Source organism: Cervus canadensis, chromosome 3, assembly GCF_019320065.1.
Source record: "Cervus canadensis isolate Bull #8, Minnesota chromosome 3, ASM1932006v1, whole genome shotgun sequence".
Classification (NCBI taxonomy): Eukaryota; Metazoa; Chordata; class Mammalia; order Artiodactyla; family Cervidae; genus Cervus; species Cervus canadensis.
In genome coordinates, this window is record NC_057388.1 from 38393988 (window position 1) to 38416169 (window position 22182).

The following is a 22182-nucleotide window of genomic DNA, read 5'->3' on the forward strand; positions in this document are numbered from 1 at the left end:
ACACTGTTTTCCATAGCGGCTGTACTAGTTTGCATTCCCACCAAGAGTGTAAGAGGGTTCCCTTTTCTCCACACCCTCTCCAGCATTTATTGCTTGTAGACTTTTGGATAGCAGCCATCCTGACTGGCGTTTAATGGTACCTCATTGTGGTTTTGATTTGCATTTCTCTGATAATGAGTGATGTTGAGCATCTTTTCATCTGTTTGTTAGCCATCTGTATGTCTTCTTTGGAGAAATGTCTGTTTAGTTCTTTGGCCCATTTTTTTGAATTGGGTCATTTATTTTTCTGGAATTGAGCTGCAGGAGTTGCTTGTATATTTTTGAGATAATCCTTTGTCTGTTGCTTCATTTGCTATTATTTTCTCCCCAATCTGAGGGCTGTCTTTTCACCTTGCTTAATTTTCCTTTGTTGTGCAAAAGCTTTTAAGTTTCATTAGGTCCATTTGTTTATGTTTGCTTTTATTTCCAATATTCTGGGAGGTGGGTCATAGAGGATCTTGCTGTGATTTATGTCGGAGAGTGTTTTGCCTATGTCTCCTCTAGGAGTTTTATAGTTTCTGGTCTTACATTTAGATCTTTAATCCATTTTGAGTTTATTTTTGTGTATGGTGTTAGAAAGTGTTCTAGTTTCATTCTTTTACAAGTGGTTGACCAGTTTTCCCAGCACCACTTGTTAAAGAGGTTGTCCTTTTTTTCCATTGTATATCCTTGCCTCCTTCGTCAAAGATAAGATGTCCATAGGTTTGTGGATTTATCTCTGGGCTTCTATTCTGTTCATTGATCTATATTTCGTCTTTGTGCCAGTACCGTACTGTCTTGATGACTGTGGCTTTGTAGTAGAGCCTGAAGTCAGGCAGGTGATTCCTCCAGTTCCATTCTTCTTTCTCAGGATTACTTAGGCTATTCGAGGTTTTTTGTATTTCCATACAAATTGTGAAATTATTTGTTCTAGTTCTGTGAAAAATACCGTTGGTAGCTTGATAGGGATTGAATTGAATCTATGGATTGCTTTTGGTAGTATAGCCATTTTGACAATATTGATTCTTCCAATCCATGAACACGGAATATTTCTCCATCTGTTTGTGCCCTCTTTGATTTCTTTCATCAGTGTTTTATAGTTTTCTATGCATAGGTCTTTTGTTTCTTTAGGTAGATATACTCCTAAAAATAAAATAAAAGTCCATATTTTTGGTTACATTAAATAATGTAATAATAAAGAATAAAAATAACAGAAGTGTCCTGAAAATGAGGAAATGCATTTTTTTTCTTCTGACATTTTCCAATATCATCATCAATGTGAGACTCAGAAGTTTCACCTATAAAGATGAACTATGATATTTGTTTTGAGACATTTTATTCAAAGATAGTATCAGCAACTATTGTTTAAGCACTGATTAGGGTTTTAAAGGCACCCCCAAATTAAAGTCTTTATAGTCAAGTAGCAGTACAACTTATCAGGTGCTTACCACATGCCAGACTCACTTCTAAGTATATAACATGCATTGTGAATTTAATTTAATCCCTATATTTTTCCAGATAAAAAGGAGACTGAGTGAAATTAAATAACTTGCCCCAATTTACCCAGTTAATAAGAGATAGAGCCAGGATTTGCATTCAGATAACACCAGTGCCAGGCCACCCCCACCACTTTCAACTTTTCTCTAAAATAACACACTGAGCAATGGCAATGCTAACATCTATAATACAGATTACATCATTAAATCCTTTACACAAGGCACCATGGGCGATTCTGTTAACAATAAAAAATGTCCATAACTGTTTGGGTCCTTAAGAACCTTCACATCTAGTGGGTATTATCATAAATAGCTTTGATACAAGATATAATTATATGTATTTTTAAGCTTTTATGCATTTTTGAGATATATTTGACATATAACATTATTTCGTGTGTACACTAATGAGTTTATATATATATGGCAAAATAGTCAAAATAAGTCTAGTTAACATCCATCACCACACGGTTAAATTTTTTTTTCTTGTAATGAGAACTTTAAAAATTTACTCTTTGTATCCCCCAAATAGGCTACACTGTGTTTTTAACTATACTCACCATTTAGTTCTGTTCAGTCGCTCAGTCGTGTCCAACTCTTCACGACCCCGTGAATCGCAGCACGCCAGGCCTCCCTGTCCATCACCAACTCCTGAAGTTTACTCAAACTCATGTCCATAGAGTCGGTGATGGCATCCAGCCATCTCATCCTCTGTCGTCCCCTTTTCCTCCTTCCCCCAATCCCTCCCAGCATCAGGGACTTTTCCAATGAGTCAACTCTTCACATGAGGTGGCCAAAGTATTGGAGTTTCAGCTTCAGCATCAGTCCTTCCAATGAACACCCAGGACTGATCTCCTTTAGGATGGACTGGTTGGATGTCCTTGCAGTCCAAGGGACTCTCAAGAGTCTTCTCCAACACCACAGTTCAAAAGCATCAATTCTTCAGTGCTCAGCTTTCTTCACAGTCCAATTCTCACATCCGTACCTGACCACTGGAAAAAACCATAGCCTTGACCAGACAGACCTTTGTTGGCAAAGTAATGTCTCTGCTTTTTAATATGCTATCTAGGTTGGTGATAACTTTCCTTCCAAGGAGTAAGCATCTTTTTATTTCATGGCTCCAATCACCATCTGCAGTGATTTTGGAGCCCCCCAAAATAAAGTCTGACACAGCTTCCACTGTTTCCCCATCTATTTTCCATGAAGTGTACATTATATCCCCATGACTTATTTCATAGCTGGAATTTTTTATTATTGACTCTCTTCACCCATTTCATCCATACCCACATACCACCTCTGGCAACCACTGATCTGTTCTCTGCATCTATGAGCTGAATTTTCTTGATTCTACATATATTTGTCAGTCTCAGACTTACTTCATCTAGCATAATGTCCTCCTCAGGGTCCATCCATGTTGTTTTGGCAAGATCTTGTTTTACGGCTGATATTCCTATGTGTGTGTCTGTGTGTGTATTGCATTTTCTTTATCCATTCATCTGTGCATAGACACTTAGGCTGTTTCCCTATCTTGGCTGCTGTAAATAGTGCTGCCTTGAAAATGGGGGTGCATGTCTTTTTGAGTCAGTGTTTTCACTCTCTTTTTGGATAAATACCCTGAAGTAGAATTTCTGAATCGTATGGTCATTCCACTTTTAATATCTTGGGGAACCTCCATCCTTTTTGCCATAGTGACAGCCCCAGTGTATGTCCCAACCAACGGGGCACGAGGGTTCCTGATTCAACACATCCTTACAATATTTGTTATTTCTTGTCTTTTGATAATAGTCATCCTAACAGAAGTGAAGTGATAGCTCACTGTGATTTCGATTTGTAATTCCCAGATATTTAATGAGGCTGGGCAACTTACTGTGAACCTATTGGCTATCCATGTCTTTTTTTGGAAAAAAAAAACAAAAAAGTCTTTATATTCTCAGGCCATTTTAAAATCAGGTTTTTTTTTTTTTTTTTTTTGAGTTGTATATTTGGATATTAACTATTGGATTACAAGATATGATTTGCAGTGTTTTCTCCCATCCCACAGGTTGCTGTTTCAGTTTGTTGATGGATTCCTTTCCTGTGCAGAAGCAGCTTAGTTTGATGTAGTCCCACTTTTTCTGTCGCCTTCTGTCAAATCTAAAAGATTATCACCAAGACCAGTGTCGAGGAGCTTATTACTGCCTCTGTCTTCTGGGAGTTTCATGGTTTCAGGTCTTAATCAACCCAGGCCCTTAATCCATTTTGGGTTTTTTTTGTGTGTGTGGTATAAGATAATTATCCAGTTCCATTCTCTTGCATATTGTCCAGTTCTCCCAACATCATTTATTGAAGATGTTCTTTCTCTGTTGTATATTCTTGGCTCTATTCTCATAAATTGACCATATATGTCTGGGTTTATTTTTAGGCTCTCTATTCTTTTTCTCAGATCTATGTGCACGTTTTTATGCCAATAGAACACTGCTCTACTATAGCTTTCTAGTATAGTTAGAACAAAGCGGGATACCTCATGCTCCATAATCTCTATCTTATGTACTTTTAGTCTAAAAATATGATTCAGATAAACTCAGAAGGTGACAATGGGGGTGGTTAAAAGAATACTTAGACATTTTCTGGATATAAGATAGCATTAAACAGAAGTGAAGTCAGAAGTCACAGGTTTGAAATGTTGGTCTTGGTTGTTGATTAACCTCTCTGAGACTTTTGATCTATCGCAGTTACTGCTGCCATTTAGTAAGACCATGTGTATTTTACTAAGCATTTTTTTGGGGGGTAAAAGTCTGAACCTGAATGAATGAAACAGTGTTGTTTTTTAAAAGGATACTGAACTAATGAAATGAAAGGGACTTTAGAAGCCAGAAGAGCTTTAGGAAATTGAGAAATGAGAACTGGCACTATGACTGGCTCAGTTGAGCTGCTTCCCAGTGACGGGGATGAGGGCTGATCAGACCTGAGCCTCTGGCCAGGGAGGTGAGAACTGCGATTGGCAGCCCTATGAGAACCATGCAGTTTCAAGTAGGGCAGATGGAAGACAAGATGCCAGTTGGTCTAAAAAAGAGACCACCAAAAAAAGTGCTAATAAATAAAAATAACATTAACAGACATAAAGGAACATGTCCTGTGTCCCAGGCATTGTTTTAAGCACTTGCAGGTAGGATGTAGTACAGTGCTTGAAGGAAAGCCCGGGCTATGCACAAAGCGCTGTTAGAATGTGTGGAAGGTGGCAGGGGGAGGGGACGTAGTGAAGTGGGCTCATTTGATGAAGAGCATGAATGGAAGGCTAAGTAGATTTCATTTTACTGACAAGTCAGAGCTAATGCACAGAAAGTAACACAGGCACAGTTCTAGATTAGGATAAGTAACCAGCTCTGAAGAAAAGAGAAACTGGAAGTAAGTGGGGAATTTAATTAATAAGCCATTTTAATTGGAAGTTAAACAAAGACCTGAATTCAGTAGATGGCAGTGGGAATGGGAAAGAGAAATAAAACAAAAACCACATGTAAGGCACTGGGAAGGAGACTTGTACTCAAATAGTGGCTTATCAGAAATGGAGATGAGGGCTAAGAAGAGTTCCTAATGGCTGACAAATTCCCCACTGAGGGATTACGTGAATGGCGGTTCAGTGGCCAAGAAAGAGGGTGAGAACTGGTTGACAGGGAAAATGATGATGAATTTGGTTTGGGCGTACTGAGTTGGAGCAGGAAATTCCAAATGTGGCACCACATCTCATGAGAAAATTTAGGGCAGGGAAAACTCAAGCTTCAGGAATAGATTAAATTGCAAACACAAAGGCAAAGAAGAAATGAACTACAGACTGATAAATGCTAATACAAAAACAGGTATTTAGCCAACAGGTTTGTAAAATTTTAAAAATTCGAATTTATTAGATTTTATTAGTAACACAATTACACAGAATAAAGTCAGGAATTCATCAATGGTGGTCACCAATATGTGCTTCTTTTGTGGCTTTTTAAACTGTTATTTCTCATGATTCAAATCGATTCACAGGACAGTTGAATTTCATACATAGCTTCATAAGATGAATACAACAGGTCTTCCATCCATAAAATTAATGAAAACATATCTTTCATGAAAGGCACATAAAGAATCTAAACTAACACATTTATTTAAAGAATTTTGATAACTTTGAATTTCTTTACATTACAAAAAAGACCCCCCCCCCCCAAATGAAACAGATGTAAATGTAGTTTCTGGTTACATACACACACACAAACACACACACTGCAACAAATAGACCTCAACAAAATGATAACACACAACTAAACTTAGAAACTACTTACCCACAAAGCTTACTGAAACACTAAATAACTTTTTCAAGATGAGTAAAAAAGAGAAGTAGGGTATGGAATGCTGTTCACTTCGCTGAAAACAAGGTCATAGATACTGTGAATAATTAAAACAAAAGGGACTATCAAAAGTTTAATATCTAGCGAAAATGTAATACTTACTTGAGAATACATACAATTGCTGACTTAATTAAATACGATTACTCATTTTTCTAAGTGTAATTGCCCATTTCATTCTCAGAGATAACAGCACAGTTTAAAGAAATAATACAAACTCAAGCAAGTGGAGGAAACTTGAATAATCTCAGGGAAAAAAGTAATTTTAATATAGTGTGATAATTAAATTTGAAACTAGTTACTTACACATGTGATTTTAAAGCTTGCATTTTATCAGCAGCAGAATCTTCAGAGGTCTTTCCTGTTACCTTCCGAACAAGGAGCTGTCATGTATGGTACGTACAAGGGATTTCCCAAAGGAAATACACAGATGAATGTCTCAAAATTCATTATGCTGACTTATTTTTTACCCACAAAAATGCTCTCTCACCCACCTAAACTTAGTTATAAATAAAAATGTAGTTATTTGAAGTGTATAAAAATTAATTTGGCATCACCTTTAAGGCAATGCATGAAAACCATCCAAATATTAAAATTCAAAGTGAAAACAAACCAACTGAATAAAAATTAAGTGTTTATAAGTCTAAACGTATATCCTCAGAAACCTGCAATTTTACAGTTTTTAAACCAAATCTAATGTAGAATCAGATCAGCATGCACTCTTAAAAAAGAAAAACTGAAACGCATACAATGTTTAACTGATTCAAAGGCAGGTATAGTCATCTTCTTCAAGAACAGTTCAATAAAACACATAAATTTAAAGAACAAATCATGTTATTAAAATAGTCTGTGCAATGTTTGTACAAATAACATTTATGATTACAAGTATACATATAATCAAGACAAGAGCTGCAATGTGTCCTAATATTAATCATCATACTTAAAAATTTACAGGACAGGAACATAAATAAAGCTGTTTAGAACTGGCAAACATGACTATAGTCTGTCATTCAGTACAAAGTACTTAATATTTCTGTTATTTCCAAAGCCATCACACTAAAATTATAAGTTGCCGCTTACTAAATACCTAAAAGTAATGTGGAAAACTAAAGTCATAAATACATGTATACATACATTTGCATATTTACACGTATGTAGAAGTCATCAGTACACTAGAGCCCAGCTTTAACACTGCCCTTAGTTTCACAATGCAGGGCCACCTCTCACATTTAAGAAAGGTCTTTCCATTACTTTTAGTTAAAAAAACAAAATAGAACAGCTTTGGTCAGGTCCCAGATGCACTTGCTATATACTAACTACATTCTGTGTTGCTGCAAGACTCTAGTCTAGAGAGATCCACATGTAAGTACTCATTTGGTTTGAAAATGCATTTTACCATTTACTGCCAAAACTCAGAAGAGACCACAATCTTTTAGATTATTTTTTATGATGACATCTGTTACGGCATCAAAGACAAACTGCACATTCTTGGTATCCGTGGCACATGTGAAGTGGGTGTATATTTCCTTTGTGTCCTTTCTCTTATTGAGGTCTTCAAACTGACACTGGATATATGCAGCTGCCTCTTCATATGTGTTTGAGCCTGAGAAGGGAAATGGAAAGAAAAGTAAGGTGAAGTTAAAAGGAGTATACTGCTAAGCAACATGGACCTTAAAATACAGAAATAGGTTTCATATGTATGAAATATGTAGATTCCATCATACTTGTCTTTGCCCTTTGAGAACAAGATAAACTTTAAGCGAAAAATACCCAATGTTAATCACCCTTTAATGACTGTAAGTTACATTTAAAGAAAAAAAACAAAAACCAAAAGCATGGTATTCCACATTCCCCATGATCTTTGTTCCTGCCTCAATCTCCAAGTGTCAGAGCCTCTTTTTGCTCTTACCCCTTACACTCTACATCCTAACATGGAAACAACTTATACAAATAACTGATGTGGCTTGCTATAACACTTCTAGCCTATAGTGGCTGATCAAGAAATGCTGGCTGAATACTGACTGGTATATTTTTATTCAAAGTGTTGTGTTAGTCACTCAGTCTTGTCCGACTCCTTGCGACCCCAAGGACTGTAGCCTGCCAGGCTCCTCTCTGTCCATAGAATTCTCCAGGCAAAAATATTGGAGTGGGTTTCCATTTCCTTTTCCAGGAGATTTTCCCATCCCAGGGATTGAACCCAGGTCTCCCACATTGCAGGTGGATTCTTTACTGTCTGAGCCACAAAGGAAGCCATTTTTATTCAACTTCCTATATATATTCAATACATAAACTAGCATTTATCTCTCAGTTTTTTATTCAAAAACAGTACAATGGTCTACAATGTGGTATATGGCTATGAAGTTACAAAAAAGTCAATGACAGAATGACTGCTGCTTTCATCAGATGACTGGAGACTCCTGAGTGCAACATTTTGATACTTGGCAACTAAAAATAATCACACGTGTACTCTGTGACCCAAAAGTTCAGGTTTTAGGTGTGTCTCTGACAGAATGTACCTTTATATGTATATATAAAGTCTGGTGAATATATTCACCAGAAGACATATAAAGACTGTTAATAGCAGAACTTCTACTTTAGGAAGCAACCCAAAAACCAGCCATTGTAGATTGGCTGATAAATTCCAACATACTCATACAATGAGCTGCCACAGAGAAATGAGAATAAAAATACTGCTGCACACAATACTACAGATGAGTTTCAAAAACATACCACTGAATAAATGAAGGCAGACACAAAACAGTATACTATGAACAACTGATGTTGAGAAAACAAAGAAGCTTGAAAAGACTAAAAATTAATCAATGAAGATGGAAGTCATGATAATGATCACTCTGTGTGTGTGTGGGTGGAATTCGATCACTTAAGACTGGAAAGGGGGATGACAGTTTCTGGGGACTTGGAAATGTTCTATTTCTTGACCTGAGTATCACATGTATCAGTATTTTCACTTTTTAACATTCAGTAAGTTTCATATTTGTGCTAAGTGTGTATAATTTATTTATGTACTGTTTGTGTACTTAAGTTAAACTTCAATAAAATGTTCACTTGAAAAAAACCTGCAGTAATAACACAAAATTATGTGCCTGGCCTTCAAGGTCCTTTGTTACCCAGCCTGCTTGGGAAAGCCATTCTGAAACTCTCTGTCCACATCTGAGGCTCACTCCATATCTGGAGGAAATTTATATTTAAAGTGCCACTGCATTACCATAGTGCTTCCCCTCCCCTGAACTTCACTGCTGGTTTTCGTAACTTGGCTACCATAAGTAATACTGCAGTGAACAGAGGGGTACATACATCATTTCCAAAAAGTGTTGTCATTTTCTTCACATACCTAGAAGTGGAAATGCTGAATTATATGGCAGATCTACTTCTAGTTTTTTGGGAAATTCATGTTGTTTTCCATGGTGGCAGCACCAATTTACAATCTCAGCAACAGGTTACAAGGGTTCCTCTTTCTCCCCATCGTTACCAACATTTAGCATTTCTTTTCTTTATGGTAATAGCCATTCTAACAGGTGTGTGGTAAGAGCAAACTGTGGTTCTGATTTGATTTCCCTGATGATCAGTGATGTTGAGCACCTTTTCATGGACATGTTGGCCACTGGTATGTCTTTGGAAAAATGTCTATTCAGATCCTCTGCCCATTTTAAAAGTCAAATTGTGTGTTTTTGTTACTGAGTTGTAGTTCTTTATACAGCTGGCCCTGTGGATTTGTAACCAGCAAATGGAGGACAAGCTACACCATGCCATTCTATGCAAGAGACTTTATTCACAGAAAGAATAAATAATCCTAACAATTTTGAATCATAAAAGACTACAAAAGCTAAAGCAGTCTTGAAAAGGAACAACAAAGGTGGAAGCATCCACAGTTTTCTGTTACCTATGGTAGGTCCTCAAACTATTGTTTTGGTATCCCAAACTAGTATAGTGGTATGCATGGTATACCACTACTGTATACCAAACTAGTGTAGTGGTATCCTATGGGTACTGAGGGATAACTACACATTTTGAATCAGTTCAGTCACTCAGTCATGTCCAACTCTTTGCAACCCCATGGACTGTAGCATGCCAGGCATCCTTGTCCATCACCATCTCCCAGAGGTTACCCAAATTTATGTCTGTTGAGTTGGTAATGCCATCCAACCATCTCATCCTCGGTCGTCCCCTTCTCCTCCTGCCCTCAATCTTTCCCAACATCAGGGTCTTTTCCAATGAGTTAGTGCTTCGCATCAGGTGGCCAAAGGATTGGAGTTTTAATCCATTGGAGTTTCAATGAACACTCAGGGCTGATCTCCTTTAGGATGGACTGTTTGGATCTCCTTGCAGTCCAAGGGACTCTCAAGAGACTTCTCCAACACCACAGTTCAAAAGCATCAATTCTTTGGCGCTCATCTTTCTTCACAGTCCAACTCTCACATCCATACACGACCACTGGAAAAACCACAGCCTTGACTAGAAGGACTTTGTTGGCAAAGTAATGTCTCTGCTTTTTAATATGCTACCTAGGTTGGTCATAACTTTCCTTCCAAGGATCAAGCGTCTTTTAATTTCATGGCTGCAGTGATTTTGGAGCCCAAAAAAATAAAGTCTGCCACTTTTTCCCCATCTTATTTGCCATGAACTGAAGGGACTGGATGCCATGATCTGAATGTTGAGCTTTAAGCCAACTTTTTCATTCTTGTCTTACTCATCAAGAGGATCTTTAGTTCCTCTTTGCTTTTTGCCATAAGGATGGTAGCATCTGCGTATCTGAAGTTATTGATATTTCTCCTGGCAATCTTGATTCCAGCTTGTGATTCATCCAGTCCAGCATTTCTCATGATGTACTCTGCATATAAGTTAAATAAGCAGGGTGACAATATGCAGCCTTGACATACTCCTTTTCCTATTTGGAACCAGTCTGTTGTTCCATGTCCAGCTCTAACTGTTGCTTCTTGACCTGCATATAGGTTTCTCAAGAGTCAGGTCAGGTGGTCTGGTATTCCCATCTCTTTAAGAATTTTCCACAGTTTATTGTGATCCACACAGTCAAAGGCTTTGGCATAGTCAATAAACCAGAAATAGATGTTTTTCTGGAACTCTCTTGCTTTTTCAGTGATCCAGTGGATGTTGGCAATTTGATCTCTGATTCCTCTGCCTTTTCCAAAACCAGCTTGGACATTGGGAAGTTCACGGTTCACATATTGTTGAAGCCTGGCTTAGAGAATTTTGAGCATTACTATGGTAGTGTGAGATGAGTGGAACTGGGCGGTAGTTTGAGCAATCTTTGGCATTGCCTTTCTTTTGGATTCGAATGAAAACTGACCTTTTCCAGTCCAGTCACCACTGCAAAGTTTTCCAAATTTGCTGGCATGTTGAATGCAGCACTTTCACAGCATCATCTTTGAGGATTTGAAATAGCTTAACTGGAATTCCATCATCCACACTAGCTTTGTTCGTACTGATGCTTCCTAAGGCCCACTTGACTACACATTCTAGGATGTCTGGCTCTAGGTGAGTGATCATACCATTGTGATTATCTGGGTCGTGAAGATCTTTTTTGTACAGTTCTCCTCTGTATTCTTGGCACCCTTTCTTAATATCTTCTGCTTCTGTTAGGTCCATACCATTTCTGTCCTTTATAGAAATGCATAAGATGTGCTATAGAAATGGCAGCACCACGCTGGAGTGGAGAGAGGCCGAGAGGAGATACCCACATCCAAGGTCAGAAGTGGTGGCTGCGCTTTGCTGGAGCAGCCATGAGGAGATACCCCACGTTCAAGGGCAAAGGAGAAGACCCAGCAAGATGGTAGGAGGGGCGAATTCACATTTAGAATCAAACCCAATTCCCACCAGAGATACTAAGAGGGCTCAAACAAACCTTGTGTGCACCAGGACCCAGGGACCCAGGAACCCCACAGACTGAGACAGAACTGTGTTTGAGTGTCTCCTGTGGAGGGACGGGTCAGCAGCGGACTGCCACAGGGACAGGGGCTCTGGGAGCAGCAGACTTGGGTACGGCATAACCCTTATGGAGGAGATTGCCATTAACCCCACCATAGAGCTGCCAGAACTTACACAGGACTGGGAAATAGACACTTGGAGGGCACAAACAGAACCTTGTGCACCAGGACTCAAGAGAAAGGAGCAGTGACCCCACAAGAGACTGACCCAGACTTGCCTGGGAGTGTCCAGGAGTCTCCAGTGGAGGTGTAGGTCGGTGGTGGCCTGCTGCAGGGTTGGGGGCAGTGAGTGTAGCAGTACATGCATGGGATCTTTTGAAGGAGGTTACCATTATCTTACAAATAGCTGTGAAAAGAAGAGAAGTGAAAAGCAAAAGAGAAAAGGAAAGATATTCCCATTTGAATGCAGAGTTCCAAAGAACAGCAAGGAGAGATAAGAAAGCCTTCCTCAGAGATCAATGCAAAGAAATAGAGGAAAACAACAGAATGGGAAAGACTAGAGATCTCTTCAAGAAAATTAGATACCAAGGGAACATTTCATGCAAAGATGGGTTTGCTAAAGGACAGAAATGGTATGGACCTAACAGAAGCAGAAGAGATTAAGAAGAGGTGGCAAGAATACACAGAACTGTACAAAAAAGATGGTCACGACTCAGATAATCATGATGGTGTGATCACTCACCTAGAGCCAGACAGCCTGGAATGTGAAGTCAAGTGGGCCTTAGAAAGCATCACTACGAACAAAGCTAGTGTGGATGATGGAATTCCAGCTGAGCTATTTCAAATCCTGAGAGATGATGCTGTGAAAGTGCTGCACTCAATATGCCAGCAAATTTGGAAAACTCATCAGTGGCCACAGGACTGGGAAAGGTTAGTTTTCATTCCAATCCCAAAGAAAGGCAATGCCAAAGAATACTCAAACTACCGCCCAGTTCCACTCATCTCACATGCTAGTAAAGTAATGCTCAAAATTCTCCAAGCCAGGCTTCAGCAATACATTAACCATGAACTTCCAGATGTCCAAGCTGGTTTTAGAAAAGGCAGAGGAACCAGAGATCAAATTGCCAACATCTGCTGGATCATTGAAAAAGCAAGAGAGTTCCAGAAAAACATCCATTTCTGGTTTATTGACTATGCCAAAGCCTTTGACTGTGTGGATCACAATAAACTGTGGAAAATTCTTAAAGAGATGGGAATACCAGACCACCTGACCTGACTCTTGAGAAACCTATATGCACGTCAAGAAGCAACAGTTAGAACTGGAGCACGGAACAACAGACTGGTTGCTAGATAGGGAGAGGAGTATGTCCATAATACAAGTAATATAATCAGAAAAAAAAACCTTGGGAATATGTCACCTCTGCTTATTTAACTTGATATGCAGAGTACAAAAAAATCAAATAGAACACTGGGCTGAAGAAGCACAAGCTGGAATCAAGATTGCCGGGAGAAATACAATAACCCTCAGATAGGCAGATGACACCACCCTGTATGGCAGAAGAAGTGAAGAATGATAAAAGAACTCTTCTGTGATGAGAAGGTGAAAGAAGGAGTGAAAAAGTGGCTTAAAGCGTCAATATCAGAAAACTAAGAAGTCATGGCAATCTGGGTCCCAATCATGTCATGGGACTAGATGGGAACATGTCCACTTTTAATTTTGGGCTCCAAAATCAACTGCATATTAATGACTTGCAGCCATGGAAATTAAAAGACACTTGACTCTCTCTGTTGTAGTATAATATACTATTGACCAACATAGAGTAGCTTTATTAAAAGCAGAGACATTACTGTTGCAACAATTTGGGGTCCATCTAGTCAAGCTATCGGTTTTTGTTCCATGGTCATGAGGATGTGAGAGTTGGACGTGTGAAGAAGCTGAGTGCCAAAGAATGATAGCTTCTTGAACTGTGGTGTTGGAGAAGACTCTTGAGAGTCTCTTGGACTACGAGGAGATCCAACCAGTCCATCCTAAAGGAGATCAGTCCTGGGTGTTCGTTGGAAGGACTGATGCTGAAGCTTAAACTCCAATACTTTGGCCAACTCATGCAAAGAGCTGACTCATTGGAAAAGTCCCTGATGCTGGGACGGATTGGGGGCAGGAGGAGAAGGGGACGACAGAGGACGAGATGCCTGGATGGCATCACTGACTCTATGGATATGAGTTTGAGTAAACTCCGGGAGTTGGTGATGGACAGGGAGGCTTCGCGTTCTGCGATTCATGGGGTCAAAGAGTCGGACACAACTGAGCTGAACTGACCATTATCTTCATTACCTCCAACATAGTTTGGCCCCAGGTAAACAGCAGGAAGGGAACATAGCACCATGCATCAACAGAAAATTGGATTAAAGGTTTACTGAGCATGGCCCCGCCCACCAGAACAAGACCCAGTTTCCCCCTCAGTTATCCTCTCCCACCAGGAAGCTTCCATAAGCCTCTAATCCTTCTCCATCAGAGGACAGACAGACTGAAAACCACAATCACAGAAAATTAACCAATCTAATCACATGGACCACAGCCTTGTCTAACTCAATGAACATATGAGCCATACCATGTAGGGCCACCCAAAACAGAGGGGTCACAGTGGAGAGCTCTAACAAAATGTGGTCCACTGGAGAAGGGAATGGCAACCCACTTCAGTATTCTTGCCTTGAGAACCCCATGAACAGTATGAAAAGGCAAAAAGACAGGACACTGAAAGATGATCTCCCCAGGTTGGTAGGTGCCCAGTATGCTACTGGAGATCAGTGGAGAAATAACTCCAGCTAGAATGAAGAAAAAATGAAGACAACAGAGCCAAAGCAAAAACAACACCCAGTTGTGGATTTGGCTGGTGATGAAAGTAAGGTCCAATGCTGTAAAGAGTAATATTGCATAGGAACCTGGAATGTTAGGTCCATAAATCAAGGCAAATTGGAAGTGGTCAAACAGGAGATGGCAAGAGTGATCGTCGACATTTCAGGAATTAGCAAATTAACATGGACTGGAATGGGTGAATTTAACTCAGATGACCATTATATCCACTACTGTGGGCAAGAATCCCTTAGAAGAAATGGAGTAGCCCTCATAGTCAACAAAAGACTCCGCAACGCAGTACTTAGATGGAATCTCAAAAACGACAAAATGATCTCTGTTTGTTTCCAAGGCAAACCATTCAATATCACAGTAATTCAAGTCTGTGCCCCGACCAGTAATGCTGAAGAAGCTAAACAGTTCTATGAAGAACCTTTTAGAACTAACACACCAAAAAAAGGTGTCCTTTTCATTCTAGGGGACTGGAATGCAAAAGTAGGAAGTCAAGAAATACCTGGAGTAACAGGCAGATTTGGCCTTCAAGTACAGAACGAAGCAGGGCAAAGGCTAATAGACTTTTGCCAAAAGAATGCACTGGTCATAGCAAACACCCTCTTCCAACAACACAAGAGAAGACTTTACCATGGACATCACCAGATGGTCAACACCGAAATCAGATTGATTATATTCTTTACAGCCAAAGGTGGAGAAGCTCTATACAGTCAGCAAAAACAATACCAGGAGCTAACTGTGGTTCAGATCATGAACTCCTTAGTGACAAATTCAGACTTAAATTGAAGAAAGTAGGGAAAACCACTAGACCATTCAAATATGACCTAAATCAAATCTTGTACAATTATACAGTGAGAAATAGATTTAAGGGACTAGATCTGATAGAGTGCCTGATGAAGTATTGATGGAAGTTTGTGACATTGTACAGGAGTCAGTGATCAAGATTACTCCCAGGAAAAAGAAATGCAAAAAAGCAAAATGGCTATCTGAGGAGTCCTTACAAATAACTGAAAAGAAGAGAAGTGAAAAGCAAAGGAGAAAGGGAAGATATACCCATCTGAATGCAGTTCCAAAGAATAGCCAGGAAAGATAAGAAAGCCTTCCTCAGTGATCAGTGCAAAGAAATCAAGGAAAACAACAGAATGGAAAGACTAGAGATCTCTTCAAGAAAATTAGAGATACCAAGGGAACATTTCACGCAAAGATGGGCTCAATAAAGGACATTTTGAATGTTAACCCCTAAACAGATAAATGATTTGCAAATATTTTCTCCCATTCGTTTGGCTGCAGTTTTATTTTGTTGATGATTTTCTTTGCCATGCAGAAGCTTTTTAGTTTGATGTAGTCCCACTTGTCTATTTTTGCTTTTGGTGTCAAACCTAAAAATTAGGCAAGATGGATGCCCAGCTTACTGCCTATGTTTTCTTCTAGGAGTTCGATCATTTCTTATGCTCAAATCTTTAATCTATTTGGGTTTATCTTTGTGTATGGTAGAGAAAGCAGTCCAGTTTCATTCTTAGGAAAACTGAGCAGCCACATGCTAACATTTATTGAAGAGACTGCTCTTTCCCCATTGTATATTCTTGAGTTCTGTCATAAATTACTTGATCATGTATTCATGGTTTACTTCTGGGCTCTCTATTCTGTTCCTTAGATCTGTTTTTAATGCCAACACCACACTTGTTTTTATTACTCTAGCTGTTGGAAACCAGGGAGAAGAGTGCTTCCACCTTTGTTGTTCCTTTTAAAGACTGCTTTAGTTTTTGGTATATTTTATGACTTAAAAATATTAGGATTATTCTTTCTGTGAAAACTGCAATTAGAATTTTGATATGGATTACATTGAGTGTTTTAGACAACTGCAGGTAGCATGGACTGTTCTAACAGTATTCTTCTAATCGGGCGTGGAATGTCTTCCCATTTATTTGTTATCTTCTTCAATTTCTTTCATCTGTGTTTTAGTTTTCAGCGTACACGTCTTTAACCTCCTTGGTTAAATTTATTCCTAGAAATTTTGTTTTTAATGCAACTATAAATCTGACTTTTAATTTTTCTTATAGTTCACTACTACTAAGATTTTTATGTACTGATTTGTATCCTGCAGTTTCACTAAATTCATTGACTATGATTCTTAACAGTTTTCTTGTGAGTCCTGTAAGATTTTCTATATTTAATACTATGTCTTCTGTGAATACTTATAGTTCTTCTTGGTTTCTGATTTGGATGCCTTTATTTTTTTGCTTTTGTGTGTGTGTGTGTGTGTGTGTGTGTGTGTGTGTGAAGTCGCTCAGTTGTGTCCAACTCTTTGTGACGCTATGGACTATAGCCTACCAGGCTCCTCCGACCATTGGACTTTCCAGACGAGTACTGGAGTGGATTGCCATTTCCTTCTCTAGGACTTGTAATACTATGTTGAACAAAAGTGGTGATGGTGGGAAACCTTGTCTTACTCCCTATCTTAGAAAAAAAGCTTTCAGCTTTTCACAGTTGAGTATGGTATTAGCTATAGAATTGTCACATGGCCTTTATTGCATTGAGGTACATTCCCCCTGCAACTTTTTGTTGAGTTTTTATCCCCTAAATGGACGTTGAATTTAAAGATGCTTTTTTGGTTATTGTCATTGGATCTGTTGATTATTTCTTAGGTGGTGTCACATTAACTGATTTGCAGGTATTGAACTATCATTGCATTCCAGGAATAAATCCCATGCACTAATGGTGTAAATCTTTTTAATGTACTGCCCAATTCAGTTTGCTAATATTTTGTAGAAGATTTTTACATTTATGTTTATCAGAGATATTTGGCCTGTAATTGAAAAAGCAAGAGTTCCAGAAAAACATCTACTTCTGCTTTATTGACTATGAAAAAGCCTTCGACTGTGTGGATCACAATAAACTGTGGAAAATTCTGGAAGAGATGGGAATACCAGACCACCTGACCTACCTCATGAGAAATCTGTATGCAGGTCAGGAAGCAACAGTTAGAACTGGACATGGAACAACAGACTGGTTCCAAACAGGAAAAGGAGTACGTCAAGGCTGTATATTGTCATGTTGCTTACTTAACATATAAGCAGAGTACATCATGAGAAACGCTTGGCTGGAAGAAGCACAAGCTGGAATCATGATTGCCAGGAGAAATATCAATAACCTCAGATATGCAGATGACACCACCCTTATGGCAGAAAGTGAAGAACTAAAGAGCCTCTTGATGAAAGTGAAAGAGGAAAGTGAAAAAGTTGGCTTAAAAAGTTCAACATTCAGAAAACTGAGATCATGGCATCTGGTCCCATCACTTCATTGCAAATGGCTAGGAGAAACAGTGGAAACAATGGATGACTATTTTTGGGGGCTCCAAAATCACTGCAGATGGTGACTGCAGCCATGAAATTAAAAGACGCTTACTCCTTGGAAGGAAAGTTATGACCAACCTAGACAGCATATTAAAAAGCAGAGACATTATTTTGTCAGCAAAGGTCCATCTAATCAAGGCTATGGTTTTTCTAGTAGTCATGTATGGATGTGAGAGTTGGGCTGTAAAGAAGGCTGAGCGCCAAAGAATTGATGCTTTTGAACTGTGGTATTGGAGAAGACTCTTGAGAGCCCCTTGGACTGCAAGGAGATCCAATCAGTCCATCCTAAAGGAAATCAGTCCTGAGTGTTCATTGTAAGGACTTATGTTAAAGCTGAAACTCCAATACTTTGGCCACCTGATGTGAAGAGCTGACTCATTGGAAAAGACCCTGATGCTGGGAGAGATTAAAGGCAGGAGGAGAAGGGGATGACAGAGGATGAGATGGTCGGATGGCATCACTGACTCAACTGAGGTGAGTCTGAGCAGACTACGGGAGTTGGTGATGGATAGGGAGGCCTGGCGTACTGTGGTCCATGGGGTTGCAAGAGTCGGACATGACAGCAACTGAACTGAATTTTCTTGTGAATTATTTGCTTGGTTTAGGTAACAGGAAATGCTGGCCTGGTAAAATGAGTGATGGAAGAGGAGAGAATGCTTCCAATTTTGGAAGAGTTAGAGAAGAATTATTAGCAGTGCTTCTCAGAGTGTTTGGTAGAATTCACCAGTAAGGCCATCTGGTTATGAACTTTTGTTTACTGGGAGGTTTTTGATTACTGATTGAACTCTTTACTAATCAGTCTATTCAGATTTTCTATTTCTTAATGATTCAAACTTGGTTGACTGTTCATAGGAAATTTCCTCTAGGTTGTCAAAATGAGTTTACATTTTATCTCAAGTCAATAGCAGACAGCCATATACTCTACAAATTAAATTTTAGTTTATTAAATCATAATAAGGTTGGTACACTGAAATATAAAGGAATAAACAATGTCCTGTTGACTCACAGAAGCTAACGCAACCTCTAAATTAAAAATATGTTTTGAGAAAATAGCTTGCCCTGTGTGCATTCCTCAATCTGCTGTACATATTCCAGGTAACTAGTTACATTACTTAATCCCCAGAACTACAAGATACATGAATGAACTGGTAAGTACAGTATTAAACCTGATTTTAAGTTTTGGCAAAGAATGACTGAGGGAAGGAGTGGTGGAAGATGACATTAGTTTCTAACGTAATATAACTGTCTTGAATAAAGGTTTGTTACAGATGATATAACCTGGCTCAACACTTGAGAATGGGAGGCTGATGATATAATTCAAAGGGAGATAAAGGTGATTTGAAAAAAAAAAAAAGATAGCATGAGTTCAATTTGAGTCTCAGGTGCTAAAAAACACAGATATACTCAGTAAGCAGTTAGAAATGCAAGTCTGAGTCTCCACAGAGAAATTAGAGTTGACAACAGAATTTATCATGCTGAGAATAAATATGCCTATGAAAGAAGAGAATGCTGGAAGATTATAAGACTGCAGAGGGAATTTGGTGAAATGCCAACATACAGATAAAAAGAGGAGAAGACAGGAGCAGAGAGAGGTAGGAGATAAACCAAGTGAGTTTGCAGGCTACATGTCTTCTTCTATAGCAAACAGTATAGAACAGGAATTAAGAATTGAAGGTGCATCAGAGAATCTGAATCAGGTGAATCAAGAATTCTATAATACTCTCTTTGCTAAAAGAATCTTAGATCTGTGATTACTACTAACTTTAAAAAAATGTATACCTGGCCAAAAAAAAAAAAAAAAAGGAGCTAACAAGTATGTTCTTGCTGGCTCTAAAATCTCTGTAGGTATGTAATATTTGAGGAGTGATTTGGGTTCTCTGGGACTTTCCCTAGTGGCTAAGACAGTAAAGAATCTGCCTGTGATGTAGGAGACACAGTTTAACCTCTGGGTCAGGAAGATCCCCTGGAGAAGGGAATGACTACCCACTCCAGTATTCTTGTCTAGAGAATCCCATGGACAGAGGAGCCTGGTGGGCTATAGTCCATGGGATCACACAAGAGACACAACCGAGTTAACACTTTTACTTTATCACTTGGGTCCTCTGACATTAACACAAAAGGGCTACTTTACAATGCTGCTGTTTAGTCTGTAAGTCGTGTCTGACTCTCGCAACCCCATGGACTGTAACCTTCCAGACTCCTCTGTCCGCGGGATCTCCCAGGCGAGAATACTGGAGTGGGTTGCCACTTCCTCTCCAGGGGATCTTCCCAACCCAGGGATCAAATCCACATCTCCTGGATTTGCAGGCAGATTCTTTACTGCTGAGCCACCAGGGAAGCCCTTACTTCACTAAAGAAAATGACAATGACCTTAAAGATAAAGTAAAGGCAAAACTGAATTGCCTTGATTCTAGATCTTCAATCTTGGAATCAGAACTATTAATAATTCTATCCCCAATAAAGCACTAAAAATATTTGAGTAAGGTGACTTAGGATACTAAGACTTTCAAAAATTAAACTAAAGTCAAGTCAATTCTGTGAAATTATTTTGAATTTAAGTATAACTCTGTGGGCTTTCCTTGTGGCTTAGCTGGTAAAGAATCCATCTGCAATGTGGGAAACTTGGCATTCAATCCCTGGGTTGGGAAGATCCCCTGGAGAAGGGAAAGGCTACCCTGCATCTTGAGAAATCTGTATGCATGTCAGGAAGCAACAGTTAGAACTGGACATGGAACAACAGACTGGTTCCAAATAGGAAAAGGATTAAGTCAAGGCTATATATTGTCACCCTGCTTATTTAACTTATATGCAGAGTACATCATGAGAAACGCTGGGCTGGAAGAAGTACAAGCTGGAATCAAGATTTCCGGGAGAAATATCAGTAACCTCAGATATGCAGATGACACCACCCTTATGGCAGAAAGCGAAGAAGAACTAAAGAGCCTCTTGATGAAAGTGAAACAGGAGAGTTAAAAAGTTGACTTAAAACTCAACATTCAGAAAACTAAGATTATGGCATTCGGTCCCATCACTTCACGGCAAACAGATGGGGATACAGTGGAAACAGTGACCAACTTTATTTTGGGGGCTTCCAAAATCACTGCAGATGGTGACTGCAGCCATGAAATCAAAAGATGCTTACTCCTTGGAAGAAAAGTTATGACCAACCTAGACAGCATATTAAAAAACAGAGACATTATTTTGCCAACAAAGGTCCATCTAGTCAAGGCTATGGTTTTTCCAGTGGTCATGTATGGATGTGAGAGTTGAACTATAAAGAAAGCTGAGCGCCGAAGAATTGATGCTTTTGAACTGTGGTGGTGTTGGAAAAGACTCTTGAGAGTTCCCTGGAGTGCAAGGAGATCCAACCAGTCAATCCTAAAGGAAATCAGTCCTGAATATTCATTGGAAGGACTGATGCTGAAGCTCCAATACTTTGGCCACCTGATGCAAAGAACTGACTCAGTTGAAAAGACCCTGATGGTGGTTGGATGTCTTCACCAACTCAATGGACATGAGTTTGAGTAAACTCTGGGAATTGGTGATGGACAGGGAGGCTTGGTGTGCCGCAGTCCATGGGGTCGCAAAGGGTCAGACATGACTGAGTGACTAAAGTGATAACTCTATGATCCACAAAAAGGGCTGTAGTAAAAAGCAGTAGGATCACACTGACTGAAGAACCCTCTGCTTTGCCTCCAGTGAGAATATAATTAAATGGGGGAGGAGCCTAGATGGCGGAGGAATAGGACGGGGAGACCACTTTCTCCCCTACAAATTCATCAAAAGAACAATTGAACGCAGAGCAAACTTCACAAAACAACTTCTGATAGCTAGCTGAGGACATCAGGCACCCAGAAAAGCAGCCCATTGTCTTCAAAAGGAGGTAGGACAAAATATAAAAGATATAAAGAAAGACAAAAGAGCTAGGGACGGAGAACCCTCCTGGGAGGGGAGTCTTAATGGAGGAAGTTTCCAAACACCAGGAAACCCTCGCACTGGCGGGTCTGGGGGAAGTTTTCAAATATCGGAGGGCAACCTAACTGGGAGGAAAAATAAATAAAACTCACAGATTACGTGCCTAAAAGCAACTCCCAGCAGAAAAGCACCCCAGACGCCCGCATCCGCCACCAGCAAGTGGGGGCGGAACAGAGAGGAGCCGGCGGCATTGCTTAGGGTAAGGACCTGGCCTGAGTG

General features: G+C 39.4%; 1 protein-coding gene across 1 annotated transcript in view; it reads right to left on the bottom strand.

Moving 5' to 3' along the window:
- Nucleotides 1-5364: 5364 nt before the first annotated feature.
- Nucleotides 5365-22182, bottom strand: part of GNAI1 (G protein subunit alpha i1) — a 105919-nt gene continuing 89101 nt past the window's right edge. The window contains exon 9 of the mRNA XM_043462934.1: nucleotides 5365-7472. Coding sequence (XP_043318869.1) covers nucleotides 7282-7472 — 191 coding nt within the window. The 3' untranslated portion in view covers nucleotides 5365-7281. The remainder of the gene's footprint in view (nucleotides 7473-22182) is intronic.